The following is a 26,498-nucleotide window of genomic DNA, read 5'->3' as shown; positions in this document are numbered from 1 at the left end:
ATATATATATATATATATATATGTGATCACGTTGCATCTCTGTCAAATTCCTCCAACAACTTCCCTCTCAGAGTCGAAGTCCAAGTCCTTATAATGGTCTACAAGGGCTTATGATCTGGACCCCTGCTTCTTCCCTAGTTCATGTCCCACTAGTCACTGCCTCTCATTTCTCTTCAGCCATACTGGCCCCCTTGCTATTCCTTGAACATACTGAGCATGTTCTTGCCTCAGGGCCTTTGCATTTGCCATTCCCTATGCTTCAGATGCTCTTCTCCCAGTTATTCTGCTTGCCTTTCTAACATCTCCTTCAGATATATGCTTGAAAGTTACCTTCTTAATGAGACCTTCCTTGACTTCTCTAAAATGACAGACCATGAATACCACTGCTCTTGGCAAAGGAAACCGTGAGAGTAACCAAGTTTCAGATTTAATAGAGAAAGACTTAAAAGTAGCCATTATAAATATGTTCAAATACTAAAGGAATGTGTGATGACAAAGTCACATCAAGTAAAAAATACCAGTAAAGGGGCGCCTGGATGGCTCAGTCGTTAAGCGTCTGCCTTCGGCTCAGGTCATGATCCCAGGGTCCTGGGATGGAGCCCCGCATCGGGCTCCCTGCTCAGGGGAAGCCTGCTTCTCCCTCTCCCTCTCCCCCTGCTTGTGTTCCCTCTCTCGCTGTCTGTCAAATAAATAAATAAAATATTTAAAAAAATAAATTTTCTCAGGATGCCTGGTTGGCTCAGTTGGTTAAGCGTCTGCCTTCGGCTCAGGTCATGATCCCAGGGTCCTGGGATCGAGCCCTGCATCAGGCTTTCTTTCTTCCTTTTTTTTTTTTTTTTTTTAAAGATTTTATTTATTTATTTGACACAGAGAGAGAGAGAGAGCACAAGCAGGGGGAGCAGCAAGCAGAGGGAGAGGGAGAAGCAGACTCGCCGCGGTGGAGCAGGGAGCCCGACGCTGGGCTCGATCCCAGGACCCTGGGATCATGACCTGAGCTGAAGGCAGACGCTTAACCGCTTAACTGACTGAGCCACCCAGGCGCCCCATCCGCATCAGGTTTTCTGCTCAGTGGGGACCCTGCTTCTCCCTCTCCCTCTGCCTGTTGCTCCCCCTGCTTGTGCGCGCGTGTGCTCTCTCTTCCTCTTTCTCTATCTCAAATAAATAAATAAAATCTAAAAAAATTTCTAAAAGCTTTGATTTCTTTTGCTTTTCTTTTTTCTTGTAAGAGTATATTATGAAAAGAAATACCAATAATTAAAGGACAGCATCTACAGTGCTGGGGAAAAATTTGGACAATAAAGTCAGATATCTTGGGTTGGAATACAAATCCATCACTTATCAGCTGTAACCTTGAGGAAATGTTTGAGTTATCTAATGCTGTATAACAAACTTCCCCAAAACTCAGTGGCTTAAAACAGCAACAACATTTCTTTTGTCATTTACCTGCAACCAGGGCATGGCTCAGCAGGGACAGCTCATCTGTGTCCACTTGAGATCAGATGCAGTGACTCAGAAGCTGGGGGCTGGAATCACCTGAAATCTCAGTCACTCACATGTCTGACTCCTGCGCAGGGGAGACAAACAGCTGGGGCTGCTCAGACATCTCTCTCTATTTCTATATAGTCTTTCCACATGATCTCTCCAGAGTGGTGGCTTTTGGGTAGCCAGGCTTCATATATGTTGTTCAGGGCTCTCAAGGCATGTGTCCCAAAAGGGAGAGAGGCAGGTGGACTCTGTATTGCCTTTTCTCACCTAGCCTTGGAGTCCTTCAACATCACTGCTGCCACATTCTGTGTGTTAGAAGATGAGTCACTCATGTCAGCCTATATTCAGGGGGAGGGGAATTCACCTTTTGTGGGAGGATTGTCATAGAATTGTGGACACATTTTAAAACCATCATAACAAGTAATTTAATCTCTCTAAATTCAATGTGATTTGGGGCAGGTTGCATTATCTTAGAGTATTACTGTTCTCGTCTATAAAATAGGTGTGATAATTCATTGGTTGTAGAGGATTAGACGAAAAAGTATTGTAGAGGTTCTTGGAATGTTGCTTAGTGTATAAACAAGTGATCACAAATTGTTAATTCTTTTTCTCTATCCTTCTTCCTTCTTCTAGCTGATTGAATTCCGGTTAACTATTATTTAGTATCTTTCCATAATTAGAAAAATATGAGGGAGGACTTTCTTATTCATTTTTTTCAAGTGAAACATACAACAAAGAAGAAGAGACAGTGTAGTTGGCAACTAGGACATATGCACTTGGAAAGACAGATAAGTGGCGTGATACACATGTACGTTGGGTGGATGGAGTGTGCTGTGGAAAGCTGGGTGGCCTGCGTGGAGATCTTGGTGGGCTGGATCCTAGGTATCTCTTGTGACTTGTGTGCTTTTCCCTTGCAGTTCCTGAGGGAGGACCTCAATTACCATGACCCGACAGTGAAACACAGCACCTTCCATGGTGAGGATAAGCTCATCAGTGTGGAGGACCTGTGGAAGGCATGGAAATCTTCAGAAGGTAATAGGCAGCTTGGTTGTCAATCTTAGTTGCTGGAAGGTTTAGAGAAGACAGAAGAAGATGGGCAGCAACTTGGCCTCAAGAGTACATGAGTATAAAACGCTTTGTAAAGAGCAAATTATTAAAATGGTTCTACATATAGTCACTGAATAAGACTGAATCTAGTCACTGTGCTGGGAGTGGGGGAAGACCCTCCCAATAGAATTGGAGCTGCTCTTCATTGGCATTCTAATTGAATTCCATCATGTCCTTCCCCATCTCCACCACCTACCCCACTTTCTGCTGCTTCTCCAGAGATAGGGAGCTTGCTGGCCTTTTGAGGCAGCCCCTTCCTTCCATAGCTCCCCACTTGGTCTCTGAGACCTAGATGATTCAAAGATTGGCTGGAAGTAAGATGGACTCTCCCCTGAGCCTTCTCTTTTCCAGGTTAAATAGCCAGGTTCTTTGAAGGAAACATGTTTTCTCAGCCTCCTCCTCATCTTGGTTTCCTGCCTGTGAACACTTTTGTTAATGTCTTAGATCATAGCTCCTAGAGTTGGACGCAGACCCCTACGTGTGGTTTGACCACACGTCACGAGTTGAGCAGGACTGTTAACTTCTTAGTTCTGGACCCTGTGTGCATCTGTGAATGCAGCCTAATTAGATACTGGAGTCTTCAGCAGGCATGTCATTCTGTGGCCTCGTGTTGAACTTATTAAATAAAAACTTTAGTTATTTCTCATGCATAAAACTGTTAAGCGGTGACTGCCATTTTTTTTTTTTTTCCTGGAGCATTTGCTTCAGAGCTCTGAGTGAAAGAGCATATCTAACCTCGTGAAGCCTGACAGGGAAGGGAAAGACAGGGCTTTAGCCTCCTCTCCATCTCTATATGTGGCTGGAGTATCCTTTGATACTAACAAGATTGGAAGCAGTCTCTTTGCAGGGTCTCATAGGGTAGGTCTTGATGCTAAGAAGGGTTAAACTTAAGTGACCGCCAGGGCCCCTGCTTTTGCAGATGAGGAGCCTTATGCCCAGATTTATAAAGCGATTTGTTCGTTTTCATGCACTTAGTAAATAGTAGAGCCAGAATTTAGACCTGGACCTTCCTCTCGCTGGGCCAGTGCTTTTCCGTGCACTGGTCTGGTGGTAGAGAAAACCAGTTTTGGTAGGAAATGAGGCAGTGTCTATTTTTGTTTTAATCCTGCCTAGGATTACAGAATTTTAGATCTGGAAGGGATCCTGTATAATGTATGTGGGGAACATGAGATTCAAAGCAAGAAGACCTGGATTCTGGTCCTGATACTTCCTGTTCATTCTGTGTTTTTATCAGTTTAGAAGAAGCATAAGTGAGCTCTACAGACAGCTTTCTGGAAATTGTTAGGAGCCAAGTTCCTTGTGGGGGCTTTGTTTAATAGTTCCTGAGCAGCTCTGGCTGTCTACTGATGCGAGATCAAGCAGTGAAATGATCTTTGGAATTATTCTGGCACTGCCAGGAAAAATCTTCTATTAGTACTGTTTAATTTTAGTTTTCTCCTTTTTTCTGTAACAACATGAGGACATGGTGCCTGGGTTTGAAGAGTGGGTTTCATAAGTGGGAATTTGGAATGAACAATGGCAGGGAGAGCATTCCTGGCCTTCTCTGAAAGCTCGCACAGAAGTAGCTGGGAAGGGAAAGTGACCAAGAGAGGGCAGAAACAGAGGGACGAAATCATAATACTAAAAAGCAGCCAAGACAGTTTTCTGGTAAGAAGTTTATTCCTGGACTCAGTAACTATTTGGAACACTTCCCAGTATGTTCTAGATGACAGGAAGATGGAAGGCAATGGAGTGAGTTTTGAGGGGTTGGTTTCCATTACTGATGAGCAGAGAAACATTCCAGTGCCCTGGGAGGTAGCTTATAGCTAAGCCGAGAGGTGACATGTATGTATCATTTTAGGATTTGCTCACCATGTGTCATGCCTGGTGATTCGACAAGCTAAAAGTAAGGATCTTCATGTGTACTATTCCTCCTGACAATTTGCTTTGTTATTTACAACAAGGCCCCTAATCTCTGGAGTGATGATTCCCAGAGCTACAAAACGCATGTGATATTCTGGCACTGGCACAAGCTGGCTGGCCTGAGTTTTGCTAGATAAGATAGATATCAGCAGTGTTCATTTGTGTGCAGAACATAAGCTGGCTAGTGTCAGTACCATCTACATGATTAGTGTGGTTAACATTTTCTGACTGATGGTGGGAGCCAGTGTTTTCTCAGTGTTATTTAGATTTTAACAGAAAAGCCTGATAATTGCTACATTAGCCAGTTCTAGACTTCAGTACTAAAAACAACAAGAACTAAAAAACTGACTATAATATTTACATAGTATCTGATATATGCTAGCCACTGTTCTGAGTGATTCATGTATAGTAACTCGTTTGTTTTGCACAAAAACCCTTTGAAGTCGAAATACCATGATTGTCTCCATTTACAGATGAGGAATATGAGGCAGAGAGAGTGTTTCATGAAATAATGCAATGCGATTCTGTCACTGACTACCCAGTTAGTGCAGACTTCACAGGTTAAGGGCATAGTCCCCAAGAGGACTGCTGTCACTTCAGACACTGACCAGCCATAAACTTTGGGTGTTTCCTGCCACCTGTGCTCTGACCGACTGGCTACAAATCATGGGTTCCCACTATCCATCCCCTCAGGTTTGATAATTTGCTAAATGACTCACAGAACTCAGGAAAGTGCTGTACTTATGGTTACAATTTTATTATAATGGATAAAAGTTCGGGCCAGACGAAAGAAGAGACTAATAGGGTGAGGTCTAGGAGGGTCCTGAATTTGGAGCTTCTGTCCCTCTTCCCCTCATGGAATCAGGACCTATCACCCTCCCAGCACATTAATCGTGAATATGTTTGCTGACCGGAAAGCTCATCTGAGCCTCAGTGTCCAGAGTTTTTATTGAGGGCCTATTTCATAGACATGATTGATTGAATCACTGGCTCCATGATGGCACTCATTCTGCACCCCCTTTTCCTTTCTGAAGGTTGGGCTAATATCTCCTGGCCCAAAGGCCCAATCTCCTAGTCACCTGGTTGGTCTTCCTGGTCACTAGCCCCTGTCCAGAGTTGTTAGCTCAAACTCAAGTGTGATCCAAGGGCCCCAACATGAATAACAGAGGGATTTTTTTTCTATTTTTTCTATTTTTTTCAATTTTCCTATCACCAGGGAAATTGACCTGAAGACAAAGACCACCGAATTCTTTGTTATACAAAATTAAGTAAGAAAGAGTTGAACAAACTGGGCTGAGGAAGGATCAAGAACAAAGGAAACTCCAGGGATCCCAGCAGCAGCAGGGACTAGGGAATTGGCTTTTTCTAATTAGCTACTCTTAGATGTCTCTGCTTCATTCATTTTTTATCTAACTAAGTATCTTTGCTCAACGGTCATATATGGTGGAGGGAGAATCAGATTGGCATAGTTTGGATCACAGACTTATTATGTAGGGTAGAGGCAGTGAGAGAATATATATGGGGCTTGGTGGGGGGCTGTGGCAATTTCCAATCCCTCTAAGACCCTGTGAGGAAGGGGGGCTGGCAGTTCTTTAAAGGAAGGTAGGCCAGGTAGAGTTTGTAGAATCTTTGAGAAACAGAATTATTGTTTGCGTATTTGAGCCAGTGGAAACAGTAACAGTGCCCTTAGAGGATGGTGGGAGGCACTGACCTAAGAGCATTCTCCTCTAAAACACGGTTTCTATTCTTCTAAACAAAGTGCATCATTACTATTTTTTCTCCCTTTCCCTGGACATGTGATTTCAAAGGATGCTATCAGCCAAACAAAGTAATAATTTCTTTCCCCATTTGTATGGATCAAAGACATCTTAAACTATCAACTTTTATTCTAACTAAATAATATGATTCCAGCTGAAAGCAAAAGAACCCAGTATTCTCGTGTAACCTTGACCTTTGCCTTGAGAAAGTATTTATTTTCTACTGGAAATAATTTGGAAATAATTCCAAATAATAATTTGGAAATGATGAAATAAACTCAACAAATCTCCAGTTCTGTCTGTGCTATTCTTTGTAGGATGGATTTTTCACAGGAGGCAGTTGGAGAAATATTGGCAAACCAGGAGGCTTTTAGAGAGAAACCCTGCAGAACTGGCCTTTCTCTGTTGACATAACCCAGCAGGGGCAGGTGGCATTGGACTTCTGTCTAAACCATTTCAGAAGTCAGATCAGTATAAAAGAGCAGGCATCCCCTTTTTGCTTTTACATAAACCCAATGAGAGAGGTGTTTATCCTCTTGTTTTAGTTACATAAAAATTACTTTGCTAAGTGAATCTTTAAGTCATTGAGTTAAATACCTCAGCCATTGTTGCTACATTTTGGGGGAGAAAGATATAATTGACTTTTTCTTTCTCTTTGTCTTGGATTCTTTTAGATCATTTTTTTCCAATAACAACAACAAAACCCAACTAGCATCAGTGCAGTGATTTAACACCGCAGTCATTTTTGGTTTACATTAAATAGCTACTTGAAGGTAAAAGGTCTTACTTGAATCCACATTTAATAAAGGAAACTGAGCATCTCTCACCTATTTCTGTTACCAAGTCCTAAGGATTCTACCTCTCTCCTATATTTTATGTGCATCTCCTCTGATACTGCCTTAGCTCAACTTCATCTTTTTGAAAGATTTATTCAGTTGTAATTGATAATACAATCAGGTGTAAATACTGAAAGTGTATAATTTTTTTTGAGTTTTGACACATGTATACAAATGGATATCCTTTATGAGATATATATTTTGCAAAGATTTTCTCCCAGTCTGTGACTTACCATTCTTTTGAAGAAAGGTAAGTTTTAATTTTTCTGAAGGCCGGTTTTTCAATTTGTGCTTTTGTGGCTCATCCTTTGATATCATATGTAAGAAATATTTGCCTAACCAAAGGTTACACAAGGATTTTCTCCCATGTTCCCCTCTAGAAGTTTTATAGTTGTAGGTTTTATGTTTAGGCCTCTGATCTGTTTTGTATTCATTTGTGTATGTTAGTGTTAAGTATGGATCCGAGATCTTTTTTGTGCTCATGGATGTCTCAATTGTTCTAGAACCATTCACTGAAAATTCTGTCCTTTCTCCACTGCTAAAAATCAATTGGTATTAAGGAGGGCACGTATTGCAGGAAGCACTGGGTGTTGTACACAAACGGTGAATCATGGAACACTACATCAAAAACTAATGGTGTAATATATGGTGACTGACATGACATAATATAAATAAATAAATAAATAAATAAATAATAAATAATCCATATAAGTATGGGTTTATTTCTGGACTTTACCTTCTGATCCACTGATCTATTTGTCCTTATTGTCAATACCGTACTATTTTGATTACAATAGTCTTATACTATCCTTTTAGTCAGATAGCGTTCACCTTCCAACTTCCCTTTTTCCAAGTTGTTTTGGCTCTTTGTTCATGAATCAACTTGTCAATTTCTACAAAAAAGCCTGATAGGATTTTGATTGGCATTACATTGAATCTATAGCTCAGTTTGACAGAACTGACATCTTCACAATATTGAGTTTTCTGATCCATGAATAAGGTACATCTTTCTATTTATTTAGGAGACATACTTTCTCTTGGTAGTATTTTGTAGTTTTCAGTGTACAGGTCTTTCATATCTTTTGTCAGATTTATCTCTATTTCATAGATTTTGGGTTATTGTATTTTTTAAATTGTGGTAAGATATGTAAAAATTTGATTTTTATATAATGATCCTTGTGTTCTACAACCTTACAATAAACTCATTAGTGAGATACCATCAGAGTTTCGAGATAATCAAGTCATCTAATAAAGAAAGTTTTATTATTTTATTTTCCAATCTGGATGTCTTTAAAGACTTCTTCTTGTGGGGGTGTCTGGCTGGTTCAGTTGGTAGAGTATGCAACTCTTGATCTCAGGGTTGTGGGTTTGGGCTCCATGTTGGGTGTAGAGATTACTTAAATAAATAAGGTCTTTTTTTTTTTTTTAAGATTTTATTTATTCTTTTGAGGAGGGGAGTACAAGCAGGGGGAGCAGCAGAGGGAAAGGGAGAAGCAGGCTCTCTGCTGAGCAGGGAGCCCGATGCAGGGCTCAATCCCAGGACCCTGGGATCATGACCTGAGCTGAAGGCAGATGCCCAACCTACTGAGCCACCCCCAGGTGCCCCCATAAATAAGGTCTTTAAAAAAAAAAATCCTTCTTCTTGTCTGGTTGTCCTGGTTAGTATCTCCAGTACGGTCTTGAAGGGAAGTGGTAACAGTAGGCATCTGTGTCTTGTTTCTGATCTCAGGAGGAAAACATTCAGTCTTTCACCATTACATATAACATTGGCTGTGGGGATTTTTTTGCAAAAGTCTTTTGTTAAATTGAGGAAGCAACTTTCTATTACTGATTTGCTGAGAGCTTTTATCAGGAATGGATGTTGGATTTTATCAAATGAGTTTTCTGTCTGTTGAGATGATTGCCTGGTTTTTCTGTTTTTATTTGCTAAGATGGTGAATTACATTGATTATTTTTATTTTTTAAAACATTTTATTTATTTATTTGACAGAGAGAGACACAGCGAGAGAGGGAACACAAGCAGGAGGAGTGGGAGAGGGAGAAGCAGGCTTCCCCGCAAGCTGGGAGCCTGATGTGGGGCTTGATCCCAGGACCCTGGGACCATGACCCAAGTCGAAGGCAGACGCTTAACGACTGAGCCACCCAGGGGCCCTACATTGATTATTTTTAAAAAAAGATTTTATTTATTTGAGAGAGAGAGAGAGAGAGAGAGAGGGAGCACATGAACAGGGGGAGGGGCAGAGAGAGAGGGAGAGAGAGAATCCCAAGGAGACTCCACCTTGAGCATGGAGCCCAGCTTGGGCCTTGATCTCACAACCCCAAGATCATGACCTGAACCAAAATCAAGAGTCAGATACTTAACTGATTGAGCCACCCAGGCCCCCCACATTGATTAATTTTTAAATGTTAATCCAACCCTGCATTCTTGGGATAAACCCCACTTGGTCATTATCCTTTTACTCTGTGGTTGGATTCTACTTGCTAAAATTTTGTTTCAAATTTTTATATCTTTGTTAATGAGGGATATTGGTTTATAATTTTCTTATAATACCTTTGTTTTTGGTATCAGGATTATGCTGGCCTCATTGAATTAATTGGGAAGTATTCTTCAATTTTTCAGAAGACTTCATATAGAATTGGTATTATTTTTCTTTAAATACTTGCTAGAGTTCACCAATAAAGCCACATGATCCTGGAATTTTCTTTGTGAGAAGGTTTTTAATAACAGTGTCAATTTCTTGAATAGGTATAGGACTATTAGGTTATCTATTTCTTCTTGAGTGAGCTTTTGTAGTTTGTGTCTTCAGTTTGTCTATTTCATTAAGTCATCAATTTACTGGCATACATTTATTCATAACCTTTTCTTATTATTCTTTTTAATATATTTATATGCTCAAAGAACCAGTGTGTTTGGTCACAAGGATTTTCTCTATTGTTGGCTATTTCATTGATTTTTACATTAATCTTTATTATTTTCTTTCTTCTGCTTACTTTGGGTTTAATTTGTTCTTTTCTGGTTTGTTAAGGTGGAAACTAAGATCATTGTTTTGAGGCCTTTCCTTTTTTCTAATATAGACATTTAATGCTATAAATTTCCTGTAAGTACTGCTTTAGGTATTTTGCAAATTCTGGTATGTTTTGGTTGTTTGCTTTTTTCTAACTGATTTGTTGGTGGCATAGACAGAGTAAAAATACCTAAAATGAAAACACAACTGGTGATGAATCCTTATTATCACTTTTTCTTTTTTCTTTTTTGGTCTGATACAGTCTCCAATAACTCCAATACAGTGTATTCCTTAATAATGTATTCCAATTTGAGGAATTCTTTTGGCCCTGGAAATGCATACCTCTGAAGTCTGTCTTATATCCATCTAGTAATGGTTCTTCACTATGTTAGATGATATGTTTTCTTTTTTTTTTTTAAAGATTTTATTTATTTATTTGACACAGAGAGAGAGAGAGAGCGAGAGAGGGAACACAAGCAGGGGGAGTGGGAGAGGGAGAAGCAGGCCTCCTGCCAAGCAGGGAGCCTGATGCAGGGCTCAATCCCAGGACCCCGGGATCCCGACCTGAGCCAAAGGCAGACGCCTCAACGACTGAGCCACCCAGGCGCCCCGATATGTTTTCTTTTGATTTTCATTCAGTTCAAAATACTTTCTCTTTCCTTTTTGATGTCTTTGATTTCCTGAGTTTTTTAGAAGCATGGTATGTAGTTTTCAAATGCTGGGGGATTTTCCAGATATTTTTCTGTTATCAGTTTCCAATTTAATTCCATTGTGGTCTGAGAACATACTTTGTATGGCTTGAATCCTTTAAAATATTTTTTTTTCTTTTTCAAATTTTTAGTTAAAATTCTAGTTACTTAACATACAGTGTAATATTGGTTTCTAAAGTAGGAATTCTTTAAATATTTTTTAATCCTTTAAAAAGTTTTAAAACCTTTTTTTTTTTATGTCCTTGAACATCATATATCTTGGTAAATGTTCCATGTGCACTTGACTATTGTTGGGTGGAGTGTTCTATAAATGTCAATCAGGCCATGTTGGTTGATGGTGTTGTTCAAGTCTGCTGTATCTTTGCTGATTTTCTGCCTATTGCTCTTATCAGTTATTGAGGGCTAGTATTTAAATTTCCAACTATAATTGTGGATTTGCCTATTTCTCCTTGCCTATTAATTCTGTGAGTTTTTCTTCATGTATTTTGAAGTTTTCTTACTAGGTGCATAAAGATTTAGGATTTTTTTTTAAGTTTATTTATTTAAGTAATCTCTACACCCAATGTAGGACTCAAACTCATGATCCTGAGATCAAAAGCCTCATTCTTTATCAGGTGAGCCAGTCAAGTGCCCCAAGATTTAAGATTATTTTGTCTTCTTGATTAATTGATCTCATTATTATGAAATGACTTTCTTTTTCCCTAGTGATATTCTTTGCTCTGAAGTCTCCTTTTATATTAATAAAACTTTCTTTGGTTTTGTGTATCTTTTTCCATCTACTTACTTTTAATCTACGTGTGTGTGTTTTGGGGGGGCAGAAGGAGCGGGAGAAAGAATCTTTTTTTTTTTTAAAGATATTATTTATTTATTTAACACAGAGAGAGCAAAAGACAGACAGAGAGACAGAGAGCAAGCACAAGCAGTGGGAACAGCAGGCAGAGGGAGAAGCAGGCTCCCCGCTGAGCAAGGAGCCTGTTGCGGGGCTCGATCCCAGGACCCTGGGATCATGACCTGAGCTGATGGCAGACGCTTAACTGACTGAGCCACCCAGGTGCCCTGAGGGAGAGAGAATCTTAAGCAGGCTTCACACCCAGTGAGGAGCCCGACGTGGGGCTCCATCTCACGACCCTGAGATCATGACCTGAGTTGAAATCAAGAGTCAGATGCTTAACCGACTGAGTCACCCAGGCACCCCCTTGTGGTTTTATATTTAAATGCATTTCTTATAAACAGTTTATGATTGGGTCTTATATTTTTTGCAGTCTGATAATCTCTGCCTTTTAGTTGGGGTATTAGACCATTTACATTTAATGTGGTTATTAATGTGATTAGATTTGAGGCTACTATCTTGCTATTTGTTCTCTCTTTTCTCCTGCTGTTTTTTTAATTCCCCTTTCCTCATTTTCTGCCTTTTTTTGGATTAATGAGTAGTTTTTATGATTCCATTTTATCTTTTTTTTTTTTTTGGTTTAACTGTTTTGTTAATTTTAGTGATTGCTCTAGGAGATAAAATATGCATCTTTAACTTATCACAGTCTACTTTCTAGGGATATTATTATTTTAGTTTTTATTGAAATATAGTTGACACACAATATTACATTAGTTTCAGGTGTACAGCATAGTGATTCAACAACTCTATATGTATGCTGTGCTCACCACAGCTGTAGCTACTGTCACTATATGATGCTATTGCAATTGCAATACCACTGATTGTATTCCCTTTCCTCTTCCTTTCATTGCTGTGACTTATTCATTCTGTTTGGAAGCTTGTATATCCCACTCCCCTTCACCCATTTTGCCCTTTCCCCTAGCCCCTTCTCTGGCAACCACAAGTTTGTTCTCTGTTTTATGTGTCTGTTTCTGCTTTTTTTGTTTGTTCATTTGTATTGTTCTTTTGATTCCACATATAAGTTAAATCATACGGTATTTATTTTTCTCTGTCTGACTTACTTTACTTCACATAATACCCTCCAGGTCCATCTGTATTGTTGCATATGGTAACCACATCTTCTTTATCCATTCATCTACCACTGGATACTTAAGATTGCTTTCATATCTTGGCTATTGTAAATCATGCTGCAGTAAACAGGGGTGCATATATTTTTTCAAATTAGTGTTTTCATTTTCTTTGGGTAAATACCTAGTAGTAGAATTACTGGATCATATGGTAATTTTATTTTTAATTTTTTAAGGAACCTCCATACTGTATTCCACAGTGACTGCACCAGGTTATATTCCCACCAATAGTACATGAGGTTTCTCAAGAGATATTATTATACCTTATCACATATAGTGTAAGAACCACAGTGGTGTACTTCCATGTCTTCCCTTTCAACTTTAGTTCCACTCTGCACTGTGGCCTGGAAATTCTTTCAAAGCCAGAAGCTAGGGCAATTGTATCACCTGCCTCATTTGATTACTATCTCTCAAAGATCACTGTCCATTGTAGGCTGATGTCCAGTGTCTTGAAAACCATTGTTTCATATATTTTGTCTTTTTTTTTCCTGGGGGGTTTTTTTTTTTTTTTTTTTTTGGTTGTTTCCGGAGGGAGGATGAATTCCATTCTAGTTACTTCATCTTAGCCTGAAGCAGAAACCTCAGCTTAATCATCTTTTGATTGGATGCTTTCATACTATTCTTCTTGGCTCAGTCTACCTCATACTGTAGTTTGTCCTTTGATTGGTTCCAGAGAGATCTTTCAAAAGTAAATATCTGACCATGTCTCTGCTTGCATTTTTCAGTGGCTTCTCATTAAAAAAAAAAAAAAAAAAAAAAAAATTAAATAATGAGACAAACATGCTAGGACACCAAATTCTTAGGTGGAAGAAATATTCTTAATTGGAACCTGGATAAATAAAGGTATTGCTAAAGATGGTACAAGTAAATTCCTGTGTAATCATATATGATAATCATATGTTATTTTGAAGAGATAAATATTGGCTCTTCTTTTGGTTAGGTAACACTTGAGCTTCTGTAGAATTAGCAGTAAGCTTAGGTTACAACTGCTGTCTCATTTGGTACTTAACAAAATAAGGTACTTGAAAGCTCAGTAGTTGTTGATGAAATAAATTACTATAGAAAATGCCATCGATTTTTTTAAATGTTTATCTATGAGATGTTAGATGCATTAAAATTAAATGTCCATTTGTAATCTCAACTAAATTATCTCAATTAGGGGAAAAAAGTTCAATATGTATATGTAAATAAAAATCTAGTGATCTTTTATATCCTGAGAGTTTCTTCATATTTTAATGCTGCATTTCTCCATCATGCCTATTCACCTTTGTAGTATTGGCCCCAAAAGGTACTGTTTCTCTCCTACAATTTGTGCAAATATCCCTGCATTAAAAAAGAAAACAATTAACTGAGTACCTTCTAGATTGTGCTAGATTAGCTTATCAGGCCCATGCTAATTTCTGTGATCTTATTTTTCTTATTTTTTTTTGAAATTTTTAATTTAAATTTAATTTAGTTAAAAAATAGTGTATTATTAGTTTCAGGGGTAGAATTTAGTGATTCATCAGTTGCATATAACACCATCAAGTGCCTTCCTTAATGCCCATCACCCAGTTACCCCATCCCCCCATCCACCTCCCCTCCAGCAACCCTCAGTTTGTTTCCTGTAGTTAAGAGTCTCTTATGGTTTGCCTCCCTCTCTGTTTTTATCTTACTTTATTTTTCCCTTCCTTCCCTTATGTTCATCTGTTTTGTTTCTTAAATTCCACATACAAGTGAAATCATATGGTATTTGTCTTTCTTTGAGTGACATTTCGCTTAGCATAATACCTTCTAGTTCCATCCATGTTGTTGCAAATGGCAAGATTTCATTCTTTTTGATGGCTGAGCGATATTCAGTTGTATATATATATATCCCACATCTTCATTATCCATTCATCTGTCGATGGGCATCTGGGCTCTTTCCATAGTTTGGCTATTGTGGACATTGCTGCTATGAACATTGAGGTGCCCCTTATTTTCTACCACTTTCCATCCCATCTCTTCTATGGCTACACTGATTTATCTGCAGTTACTAGGATATGTCATTTCCTTTCATTCCTTGATGCTTTCACATATACTGTTCCCTCTGTCCTTCCCCCTTGTTGATCTGATTAAATCCTAATTGATAATGAAGACTCAACTCAAGTATACCCTTCTTTAGGAAATCTTCCCTGGAAACCATAGGCTATGTTAGGTGCCTACTGTGTTCCCACAGCTCCTTACCCTTATCTCATCATCGCATGTAGCACACTAATTGCAACCATCTGTTCCCTTGCCTGTTTTCACACCAGACTGCTTGAGGGCATTATCTTATGTGATTTTATATCTTAACACTTAGCACAGGGCCTGGCCCAGTGTAGGGATGTGGAAGACAGAAGTTTGTCCTTGGCTCTACCATTGTGTGATCTTAAACAAGTGGTTTGGCACATTCAACATTCCAAAACCTAGGTTCTCTTACTGCTCTGCGGCCACACAGACCTGGTTTGTGCAGGGTGGCCTTGTGGGCCTGTCACCTGAGGCCTTGACCCAAGGGCCGGATTCTTTTTGTAATGATGATTCAGGGCTTGAGGTTGACACTGCATCAGAAAACTAAGACCCCTGCCTCCCTCTAGGCGCAGATGGCAAGCTGCTAGTGAAAGCCAGAAGGAAACCACTCAGAGGGACAAAGCTTGGGCCTAGGCCACAAACCGCTTTTAGGAGAGGGCCACTTTGGTACGATTCTGTAGGTCTGTGGGAGTGCTCTCTATCCAGAGTAGCCAGAAAGAAGCTAGGCTTTGTGATGCCTTTTCTGTCTCACTCTAGCAGTCAGCCATTCCTCTCTTGGTGCCCCCACATCACCCCATATGAAGTCCTATCTTATCCTCATGTGTTTTCTTTTCTTTTTTAAAGATAAGATGTTTTTATTTTTTTAAAGGTTTTATGTATGTATGTATGTATGTATTTGAGAGAGAGAGAGAGAGCACACGCAGAGGGAGTGTTAGGCAGAGGGAGAGGGAGAAGCAGGTTCCCCGCTGAGCAAGGAGCCCTATGTGGGACTCCATCCCAGGACCCTGGGATCATGACCTGAGCCGAAGGCAGACGCTTAACGCCTGAGCCACCCAGGTGCCCCGGAAGTTATGCATATTGGTCTCTGTATGTAGTAACTTGCCCAGAACCTACCAGAGTAGGAAGCCAGGGAAAGCTTGGTGAATGAATAAATGAATGGTGATGGTAATAATAATTAATATTTTCTTGGTATTTACTTATGCTAGGAGCTTCCCATATCTTCACTTTGCTCTTGTGACGTGAGAACTCTGATTCTCACCATTTTATAGGTGACAAAAATGAGACCCAGAAAGGTTAAGTAACTTGTCTGTGGTCCTACATCTAGTAAGCGGTAGATCCCGAATTCAAACAAAAGCCCACATTCTTAACCACTGTGCTGACTGGCTGACCAAAGGGCTGAGCGAAAGCTGACTGAGCGATCAACTGACTAACAGCTGTGGGAAGGAGAGGCAAAGAAAGGACTGTCAGCAGTCCTGCCAGACATAGTTCTGTTGGGGTGTGGGTTTGAAACCACAAAACTAGATGAGGGCTTCATCTGGAGGCACCATCAGTCCATTAGGGGAAAGAGATCCTGATTCAGGAGCCCATTTCTTACTGCTTATTCTTTCTCTGGCAAGAGAAAGGATTGGCCAAGGCCAAGGATCTGTTCTGGCATATTCCTGGATGTATCGCTATAGCTCAAGTGCTAGGGAGTAATACTTACTGTTGCATCTTTCTGGAATGCCTTTCCCCCAAGTATTCACATGGCTCACACCTTCATTTCACTTTCTGTTCCAATGTCACCTCATCAGGGAGGCCTTCCCTGATCCGATCTGAGAAAGCGCTGCTCTTTATTCTCTTACCCTGCTTTGTTTTTCTTCATTGTACTTATCACCACCCAACATAGAATTATTTGTTTATGGTGTTTTAGTTTGTCTCTCTCCACCAGAGATCTGGGGCTCTGTTGTGTGTACTGTTGTATCCCTAGCTCCTAAAGCAGTACCTGGCAAGTAGTCAGTGCTTGGTGTTTGTTTTTGTTTTTTTTTCAGTGAATAAATGATTTTGGAGTTTGAGACTACCTGCCTTCAAGGACGTTTATCATTTGGCCTCAGTAATGCCTTACTCTTCTTGTCTCTATATGTTACCCTTCAACTCCAGACAAACTGGAGTTAGTGTTCTCTGAACAGGCCTCACATTTTATAGTTCTCTCTTTGTTCACGTTTCTTCCCTCTTTCATATATATATAAATCTAGCATTCTAAAATGGCCAGGTATTTGGCAGTCCTCGATGACTTCATTTTTTTGTGGTTATTTCAGAATAAAGTGGGAGAGTTTACTCATTTTTTTTTTTTAAAGAATTTATTTATTTGGGAGAGAGAGTGCAGAGTGAAAGAGAGCGCACACAAGCAGGGGTGGATGGGCAGAGGGAGAAGCAGACTCTCTGCAGCGCCTGGGTGGCTCAGTCATTAATCGTCTCCCTTCGGCTTAGGTTATGATCCCAGGATCAAGCCCCACATTGGGCTCCCTACTCAGCGGGAAGCCTGCTTCTCCCTCTCCCACTCCCCCTGCTTGTGTTCCCTCTCTCGCTGTGTCCCTCTCTGTCAAATAAATAAATAAAATCTTAAAAAAAAAGAAGCAGACTCTGCTGAGCAGGGAGCCCAACACGGGGCTGGATCCCAGGACCCTGGGATCATGACCTGAGCCAAAGGTAGATGCTTAACCAACTGAGCCACCCAGGCACCCTGAGTTTACTCATTTTATATAAAAATCTTTCTCAAATGGAAAAGGCCCCTTCCTATCTATGAAACATAATATGGAGGCCAGGATAGATCTTGACTTTCTAAGAGAAGCTAACTGAACATCAATTTCTGGAGTTCTCTGCTGATATGAATAAGGTAAGTGCTTTACTTCCATGAGAAGTCTGTGGGGGAAAGTGATGCTGTTGGTGGGAAAGCATAATGGAAATCCTGATGGGATGTGCTACCTGTGATCCAGGACCTACAGAGTGCCTACATTTGTCCATTCATTCATTTATATTGATTCTTTTGTCCAGTAAACTTTACAGAGTAGTTCAAATGATCTAGCTCTGTGTTAGACATCGGGGAATGTGGAAATAGAAAAGACATGTTCCCTACCACCACATTGGTTCAAGCACAATGGAGAAGAGAGGTACGTGACTAAGTAATAACAATATAACATACAGCTCCCAATATAACATAAGGGAGAGCTAGTACTTTTTATTTTGAAGGTTTTAGAAGAGAGGATTTTGAAATGGGCTCCAAAGCGTTTCCACAAGTGTAGAGTTAGTGCTGGGTTTTAAGGATTAGTTGGTGGTTAGCAGGCCGCAAAGAGGGAAAAGAGCTTTTCTGGAAATAGCAAAGACCTAGAAATCTGAGAGCAATGTCCAAGGATGCATAAGAAAATAGTGCAAGATACCGATTCTGTATAAGATCTGCCGAGGTAAGAGCTACAGCAGAGACAGCATCCAGGGCAGAGCTGTGAAGTTCAGGTTGACTGAACCGAATCTGGGTTGGATGAGTTTGACTGTTTGCCCAGCGGTGTCCAACTGTACAACACAATCATCTGGGGAACTACAAGACAAGACTATAGCTTGTACTTTTATTGCATTTATATCTCATTCTTTAATTTTTGTGTATGTTTTACAATATACCTAATGTCAGCATGTGAATCTAATTTATGAACAGCCATAAAACAGCCATATATTGGCAGTGTATGGTCAAAATACAGTTAGAGTATGTCATGAAAAGGGTTGGAGACTACAAAGTTAGTCACCTTATAGATTTCTCTTAGGAAGGACTCTTTGGTATGGAATACTCCAGGGGTTGGCCTTCTCTGACTCTGCGTAGTATTGTCTGTCGTTTTGCCCAGAGATGTAGTTTTTGATCTCTCCAGGGGCCTTATGGACAGGCTCAGGGTGATGAGAGGCTGATGACTTAGAAGACTGTCTCTTGTTTGCATGCCCTCCTGGGATTTAGACACGTGAGTCATTTGGAGACCGTATCTGTACTAAGCCCTCCTTGTCAAATTCTGTGGCTTTCTACTGACGGCAATAGTTCTTTGTACTTGCTCTTACCGTCTTCCTCACTTTGGCCTGGAGATTCTTCCCATTTTCTCTTTTGGAATGAGAAAGCAGAACAAGACTTTTAGCTTTTAGGTGCTTGAACCTTAGGGGCAAGAGGCCCTGATATCTCGCCTTGACTACTGAGTGAGTGGGACACAGGGTTGCTCTCTGACAAGGATGCAGCCCATCCTGGCTTGCTTCGCTCAGACTGCAGTGACTCTGGATGGCCACACCATGCTGCCAAGCCTACTTGGATAGGGTGTCTGCCTAGGTAACAGAATGATCGCATGCACACACACGGAACAACTATCTTGAGATTTATCCTGACACGCTGAAGCTGTTATCCTTTTCCCAATAGCTTAGCCATGTAGGGGCTGACTGTGTTGAGAGTCCATCCTCACTGGAGTGCGGTGGCCCCCTTGCAAGATCCTCTGTCTCACTTAATGTAGTGTTTAGAGCAGTGGTTCTCAGCCGGGGGGTGGGGGCATCCTGTCCCCCAGGGAACATTTGGCAGTACCTGGAGACATTTTTGACGGTCACGAGTGGCAGCATGCTACACCTAGGGGCTAGGTGCCAGGGAATATTGTTATCCACTCTCCACTGCGGAGGACGGCCCCCACAACAGAGAATTGTTCTGCCCAAAATGCCAGTGGTGCAGACTGAGAAACTCTGGTTGGAGTGCCTCTGCCTGTCTCCGCCGCAGCAGAAGGTGCAGCTCGGGAGGAGTTCCCGCACGCCAGGCGTCTCCATGCTCCCGCTTGCATCGAGGCATCCCCCCAGTAGACAAGGGGCCCTTGTGGCTCAGCTGGCCTCAGGCCTTTCTAGCAGCAAAATAGTGGCCTTCTTCCCACTCCCCATGCCAAGCAAAAAGGCCCCTTTGTGCGAGACACGGCTGAGCGCCCTTGGCAGCAGTGGCGGGAGCGTGTTGTTCTCCGCACTTCACAGGCTGGTACTTGTCCGTCTGCCTCAGGTCTGTGTGTCACTCGGCTACGCCTTCACTACCTGGCATTCCAGACTGTGGTGAACGCGCGCATTTGTCACCAGGTGTGCACAGAGGCAGATACATTCTTTCTCAGGAATAAAAGGCTGATACGTCCTACTTTTTTAACCCTGCTCTGTCCTCCCTCCTCTCCCAAACCCCAGGATTTGAACGTAGCTCTTGGACATTAATTTCTCTCTTCTTTTCAATGTTTTCTAGTCTGGGAATTCGAAATTTAACCAAGCGATGACCAAGCGCCCCTTGCCTAGCCTCTGGGATCTTGTCCTCTGGGATGCGGTCTGAGGGCACTAGACCGGCCTCCCTTCCTCCCCAGGCCCCTTCCCCTTCTCACCTCCTGTGCCTCTGCAGATAGTTTCAGGTACCTCCAGAGTCTCTCGGCCTCAGAACTTCCCTCCTGAGCTCTAGAAGCTTCTTGAGGACGTTAAGAGATTGGAACGTTTTTGCCTTCAGCCTTGTTTCCTGTAGGATGTCTGAGTGTCTGCTCTACACCATGGGCTGGGCTCCACTGGCGGAGGTGTAGGAGAACGAAGGGGCAGGCCCAGCCTTCCAGCTTCTCCAGCTTCCATGAGAGTGACAGAAATAGCCCAGCATCCGAGGTGTTGCACTGTGTATTTGTTTAAGGAGATTGTTGTTTCTGTTTGCGGGCCCACAATCAGAATGTCTCTGGAACTCCTCATGTGGGGGTCGTTATTCTTTGAGTAAATTCTTATTGATGCTACTATATAAGAAGCTCTATTTTATTTTATTTTATTTTATTTTACTTTTTTAAAGATTTATTTATTTGTTTTAGAGAGAGAGAAAGAGAGTATGAGGGAGAGGGGCAGAGGAAAGAGGAAGAGAGAGAATATTCAGGCAGACTCCCCGCTGAGTGCAGAGCCTGACCCAGGGCTCCATCTCACGACCCTGAGATCAGGACCCGAGCTGAAATCGAGAGTCGGATGCTTAACTGACTGAGCCACCCAGGCGTCCCAGAGAATCTGTGTTTTAGAGATAGTGGGGTGGGCAACAATCAATAGGACATAGTCCATGTCTTCAGTGTTGTCTGACTTTTAGAGGGAAATTGGACAACATTCTGATGAAAGGCAGTTTTGGGGAAAGACATGGACCTTAAGAGAAGAGAGTGAGAAATCTCACCATTTCACTCTGCTTCAGAACGTTTTTGGCTTCTTCCTGCTCACAGCAGTAGTCTTCAAACTTGAAGAATGCACAAATCCCTTTTAAGGGAAATAACTTCTCTTGGACCTACAGTGCTGACTTAAGTTGTTTTTATTATAATTATTATTTAAATGTGTACAAACATAAAATGCGGTTTAAGTTGCTATATAAAATTTGTATACAAATATAAACAAAACCAGATTCATCATTAAAAGCAAACTTCAAATCCAATAAAAATGGTATCTTTTTGCTGAAACTCAGTTGCTCCCACGTTTTTTAAGTTCAGCATGCCAGTATCAGTGGGTGTCATCTGATACACATATCCTTGTATGTCATCCAGCCAGCCAGCCATCAATCTATCAAGTAGAGAGAGAGAGAGAGAGCGAGAGAGCACAAGAGTACATGATGGCTTAGAGCAAGGGTATGGAGCCACATTGCTTGAGTCCAGACATTTGCTTTACCAATTCCTAGCTGGGCAGCTTTGGGAAAGTTATATATAATGTTTCTGTACCTCAGTTTCTTCTTCTGTAAAACAGGGATAAAATGGGACCTATCTTTCACATGGTGGTTGTGAAGATTAATGAGTTAATATATATGAGGCTTCTAGAACAGTACCTGTCATATAGTAGGTGCCACAGAAAGGATGGCATTTATTAGTATTACTGTCATTATTCTAGTTCAAGATGATTTCATCCCAAATGCTGGTAGAGTGGAAGAGCAAGTCCGTCCCCTATGGGTCAAACAAAAAGTACAGTATGTACTCCTTTCATAGTTAGGATTTTGTGGGGGGTGGGGATGGTAAACACATAAGCATGCAGTCAGTGAGAAGGCCGATGTGACTGTGATGGTAAGTTCCGGTAGTGCTTGTGTTCTGGAATCAAGGCTTTGCTCATCTCTTCCCACAGTGTACAACTGGACCGTGGATGAGGTGGTGCAGTGGCTGATCACGTACGTGGAGCTGCCTCAGTATGAGGAGACCTTCCGGAAGCTGCAGCTCAGTGGCCATGCCATGCCGAGGTCAGGAGGAGACTGGCTCTCTCTCCCCCAGGGGTGCGGGGGATGGGCTGGCGTCGGCTACTTTCAGGCTGCTCTGGCCAGTTACCCAAGGTTCCACCCTTTTCAGGGCAGAATCTGCAGACCTCTCTTCTTCTCGCATCCGTTGGGCACTTACTGTAAAGCATGACAGTTGCTTCTCATCCGTTCTCTTATGTAGTATTTCTGTCATGCCTGGGAATAGTACTAATAGCTGTCATTTATTGGATGCCTAGTACGTGGCAGGCACTCCTATTCCACACTTTGTATACAGTATCTCATTTAATTCTCACATCAATCCTGTAAGGTAGGTATTATTGCACATAGATGGTGAACATGGCTAAGTTACTTTTCCAAGGTCACGTGGCTAGTTAGAGGCAAAACTGATTGGAACCTAGATCTGGGTGGGCTTCAAAGCCTGTGGTGTTTCTTTCTTCTGTTGCTGTCCCTCCAGCAGCTGCCTCTTTTATTGCCCAGGAGCCTCGGGACTCTGTTAGCCTCCCCTGAATTATCCACATACCGTGTATCTGCTCTAAAGAAGCGGTGTGAGGCAGGCCTGACTCCCCTTGGCCCCAGCCTCCTTTCTGGAGTGGCTCTTGCAAGGGCTGTGGTGCCCTAACTCTGCCTCCTTCACAGGCACAGTGTGCCAGGGCCTGCGGGGGAGGGGAAGGGGAAGGGATGGAGCTCTGCGTGGGCTTCTTGTGGGATGTCAAACCTAGTGCCATGTGTCATTCAGTCATGAATCCATTTACTTATTCATTCGACACATATTTACTGCGTACCTGCTCTGTGCCAAGCACTTGTGCTGGGTGCTAGGGATAAAGATGACAACAGCCCACCCTTGCCCTCAAAGGGCTCACTGTCTGGTAAGTGCTGATTATGTACAATCTGTCATCTTATTACGTAGGTGCATCTGGTTATGAGCTTCAACAAAGGGGAAAGGGGAAGGTGAAGCGGTTGGAATGCCCACCCACGGCAGCCTCTGGCCCCAGAGCTACCAGGCCCTGCTCTCCAGGCCTAGTGGAGCTGGCTGCTCCCCATTCCGCTGCCTGCAGCCCTCTTTTCACAGCTTCTCCCTACTCTGGAGAGAGTAATAATCTTAATGTTGGTACATCCCCTTATAGAATACTTTCCTACCTGTTATTTCAGTTGATTCTCACAGTTCTGGGAGAAAGGAATGACTACCCCAGCTTTTGGGTGAGCAAACTGAATTTCAAATATTTTATGATTTATCCAAACTGGCAAGTGGCGGAGCTGGGATTTGAACCCAGGTCTGCCTGGTTCTAAGTGCCCTGCTTTTTTCACTGCATCTTCCTCTTGCCCCCATATAGTTGAAGATAGGCTTCCTGGAAATATTCAGTGTAGTTCTTTTTAACAAAACTTTACCCATCATCTACCCCGGGCAGGGTTCTCTCCTGGGCTCTGAGGACAAAGAAATGCATTAGACCCCCTTAAATAGATGACGTCTGACCATGAAGCCCCAGGATTTAGGTTTCTTTCTCATTACCCATGGAAATAGCCGCATTGCCTTGTGGATTCCTGGCTCATTCCATCTGGAGGAATAGCTATGGCTTGGATTAAAACTCAAACATAGGATAAGAAGTCAGTTCTCAGGTCATGGGCTCACGTAGCCTTCTTGTAGCTAGGATTAGATCCAAGACCAGACCCAGCCAGGCCAGGCAGAGGGGTAGAGGAAGCCAAGCTGTGGCACCTTAGTGACAGCAGGAAGCATGGAGCCTCAGTGCATGGCATGTGGGATGGAGTGGCAGTGGTTCTCAGCCCACCGCTAGGCAACATGGTATAATGGGAAGAATCTAGACGATTTGAGTTCATTTCCTGCCTTTGCCATTTACTTGCTGTGTGACTTTGGGCAAGTTACTCAACTCTAAGTCTCAGTTTTCTTATCTGTGAAGTGGAGCTGATGATAGAACTGTGTTCTTAAAGTCAGAGGACTAAATGAGTTATGTAAAGTGTGAAAACAGTACAAGGTACACAGTAGTTGCTTAGTAAATGTCAGCTCCTTTCTCATTTCTCTCATTGCTCAGAAATAAATAATATTCCAGTTCTTAGATTTCTTTGACAAATAGACTGTGGAAAAGATGACACTTATTTTGATGAGTTACATGGAGGCCAGTACACCTGGTAGAAGTGTTCTCTCCAAAGAGGAACCCCGAGAACTCTCAGGCTTGTAGGAAGCATCTGATTTTACATAAGTTTACACAGAAGGAAAAATGGGGCCCCAGAGGAGAGACCAAGCAGCTTATGATCAGACAAGTGAGTTGCTGACTCAGCTGGGACCAGAAGCTTGATCCCCTGACCCCTTGTCTCATTGCCTCTCATATAGGCGGGCTTGATTGCTTCCCAGGGCTAGAGAAGGATGTAGCTGCTCCTGTACCCAGGCAGGAGTGTAAATCACACACCACAATGGCAGAGGCCTCTTTTCTACCTGGGGAGACAAAGCTATGCATCAGAAAAGAGCACTGCCTTCATGGAGTAGGGTAGTGGTAAATGCTCACATGTGGGGCCCGGACCAGTGCATTGATAACCTTTCATATCTTATACCCGTCTCCTTCTGTGCCCACAGTGTTCTAGCAAAAGAGAAACAAAGTCCAGTTTTTCCTGGGTCGTTTTCTGGTTTACAGACCCTCTCTTATTAGAGTTATCATGAATAGTGTGTTGAAGGTCATAAAAAATTACAGTAATCTGGGAGTAAATTGCAGTGACTCAAATACAAGATAAGAAGACTAATGCAATGTTTGTCATCAGCAGGTTTATACTTAATGGCAAAGGGTTAGGATTAGAGGCTGTCAGAATTGCTGGGTCACGTGGCACGATGTTTTGACCGGGGTTAGACAGGAGAATGCATTTACGAATGGTGGGAGTGTGGGGGCAGATGTATAATGGATAATCCCTGGCAGGAGAAACACAACAGAAAATTTACAGTTGGGGGTGGGAATGGTCACAGATGGACAATCCTCAGAGAGTAGGATTCTCAGGAGATGGTGGACATGGGCAGAACATATTCTCGGTACATGTTATGTGTCTGTCCCTCCTTACTCCCTGTTGAAAACCACTGGTCTAGACTCTGTGTTCTAGAATGCAGAGGGGAGCTGTCACCAGGAGCTAGAAGTCATGGAAGTGTTCCTGGAGGAGGTGGGTAATCCTACCAGTCTCCTTCCTGGTTTTACTGGCAGGAAACTGAGCCCCTCCTCTTTGCTCCAACAGGCTCGCTGTGACCAACACCACCATGACAGGGACTGTGCTGAAGATGACAGACCGGAGCCATAGGCAGAAGCTGCAGCTGAAGGCCCTGGACACAGTGCTGTTTGGGCCTCCTCTCTGTGAGTCCTGGGGAGAGAAGGGCTGCTGATGTGACATGGAACCCAAGGCTGTTGGGGTGGCTAGGCTGAGGTCCTGGGTCTCCTAGGCATACCTGCAAGGCAACACCTCCAGTCTTTCCACTAAGAAATGAAAATATGAAGTACCAAATAGGCTTATATTTTAATCCAGCCAGATGGCAAGGTCCATTCATTAGATACATTAAGAAAATACCTACTTTATGCCAGTGCTGTGCCGGACCCTAGAGGAAGGTCTGGATGAATCATATTCTGCCCTAAAGGGATAAAATGAATGTTCCAGAGAGGTGCACGATGCTTCTGAGGTCCCAAGGAGGGAGAGAGAAGGCATCCTGTAGAAGAGGTGGCATGTGACCTCTGCCTGTAAGGATGGGTAGGGCTTTATACCGTGCAGGTGGCAGGAGAGAACATTCTAGGGGGAAGAAACAACTGGAGCAAGAATACAAAAGCTGAAATATGAAAGGTATGCTCAGGGATAATAAGTAACCCATAGGGTCTGAATGCCATTTAGCCGTTCCTTGCTTTCACCATGGACCTGCAGAGCATATGAACTGATTGCTGAACACCTTGTGTCCTTGGACCAGCCACAGACGACTAGGTGGGCTTCCACGGAATCATAGAGACACTCAGGCCTAAGGAAGGAGTAGTCTCTTCAGCCAGGGGTTACTTGAGAGAATTAGGTAGTTCAGTTCCTGAAGATCTGCAAGGTGGGAATGGCCAACCCTGCCATCCTTTTCCTTACTCTAAGTGAACTCTGGAGGAACAAAAGTGGTAAGATTTCTTAGAAGATTAGCCTTCACCAAGCAGGCTCCTAGGGCCCACTTCCTGCCCTTTGGGAGCTGTCGGCATCGGTTGAGGAGGCCAGCAGCAGAATGAAATAGAACCAGGAACGAGTCCAGAGAAGCCAGCTAGCAGGCAGGGGCGGAGACTGTAGAACATTTTCCCATCCGTGCATTTGGCTTGACAGGTGCCCAAGCTGGTCTCAATAGAGGTGGGTGGGTCTGTACTTTTTTTGTTTTTTAAATTTTTAATAAACTTTATTTATTTATT

General features: G+C 42.3%; 1 protein-coding gene across 6 annotated transcripts in view; it reads left to right on the top strand.

Annotated features, from left to right (window-relative positions):
• Positions 1–26,498, top strand: part of STIM1 (stromal interaction molecule 1) — a 188,838-nt gene that overhangs the window by 132,076 nt on the left and 30,264 nt on the right. For all 6 annotated transcript variants that reach the window (XM_073879621.1, XM_025848489.2, XM_073879622.1 and 3 more), the window contains 3 exons: positions 2,403–2,517; positions 21,966–22,077; positions 25,318–25,433. In XM_073879621.1, the coding sequence (XP_073735722.1) occupies positions 2,403–2,517; positions 21,966–22,077; positions 25,318–25,433 (343 nt within the window). The remainder of the gene's footprint in view (positions 1–2,402; positions 2,518–21,965; positions 22,078–25,317; positions 25,434–26,498) is intronic.

The sequence above is a fragment of the Callorhinus ursinus genome, unplaced genomic scaffold (assembly GCF_003265705.2).
Source record: "Callorhinus ursinus isolate GAN/ISIS: 27379988/994484 unplaced genomic scaffold, GSC_fseal_2.0 scaffold35, whole genome shotgun sequence".
NCBI lineage: Eukaryota > Metazoa > Chordata > Mammalia > Carnivora > Otariidae > Callorhinus > Callorhinus ursinus.
The sequence above is the reverse complement of the archived record's forward strand: the minus strand, read 5'-3'. Positions and strand labels throughout refer to the sequence as shown.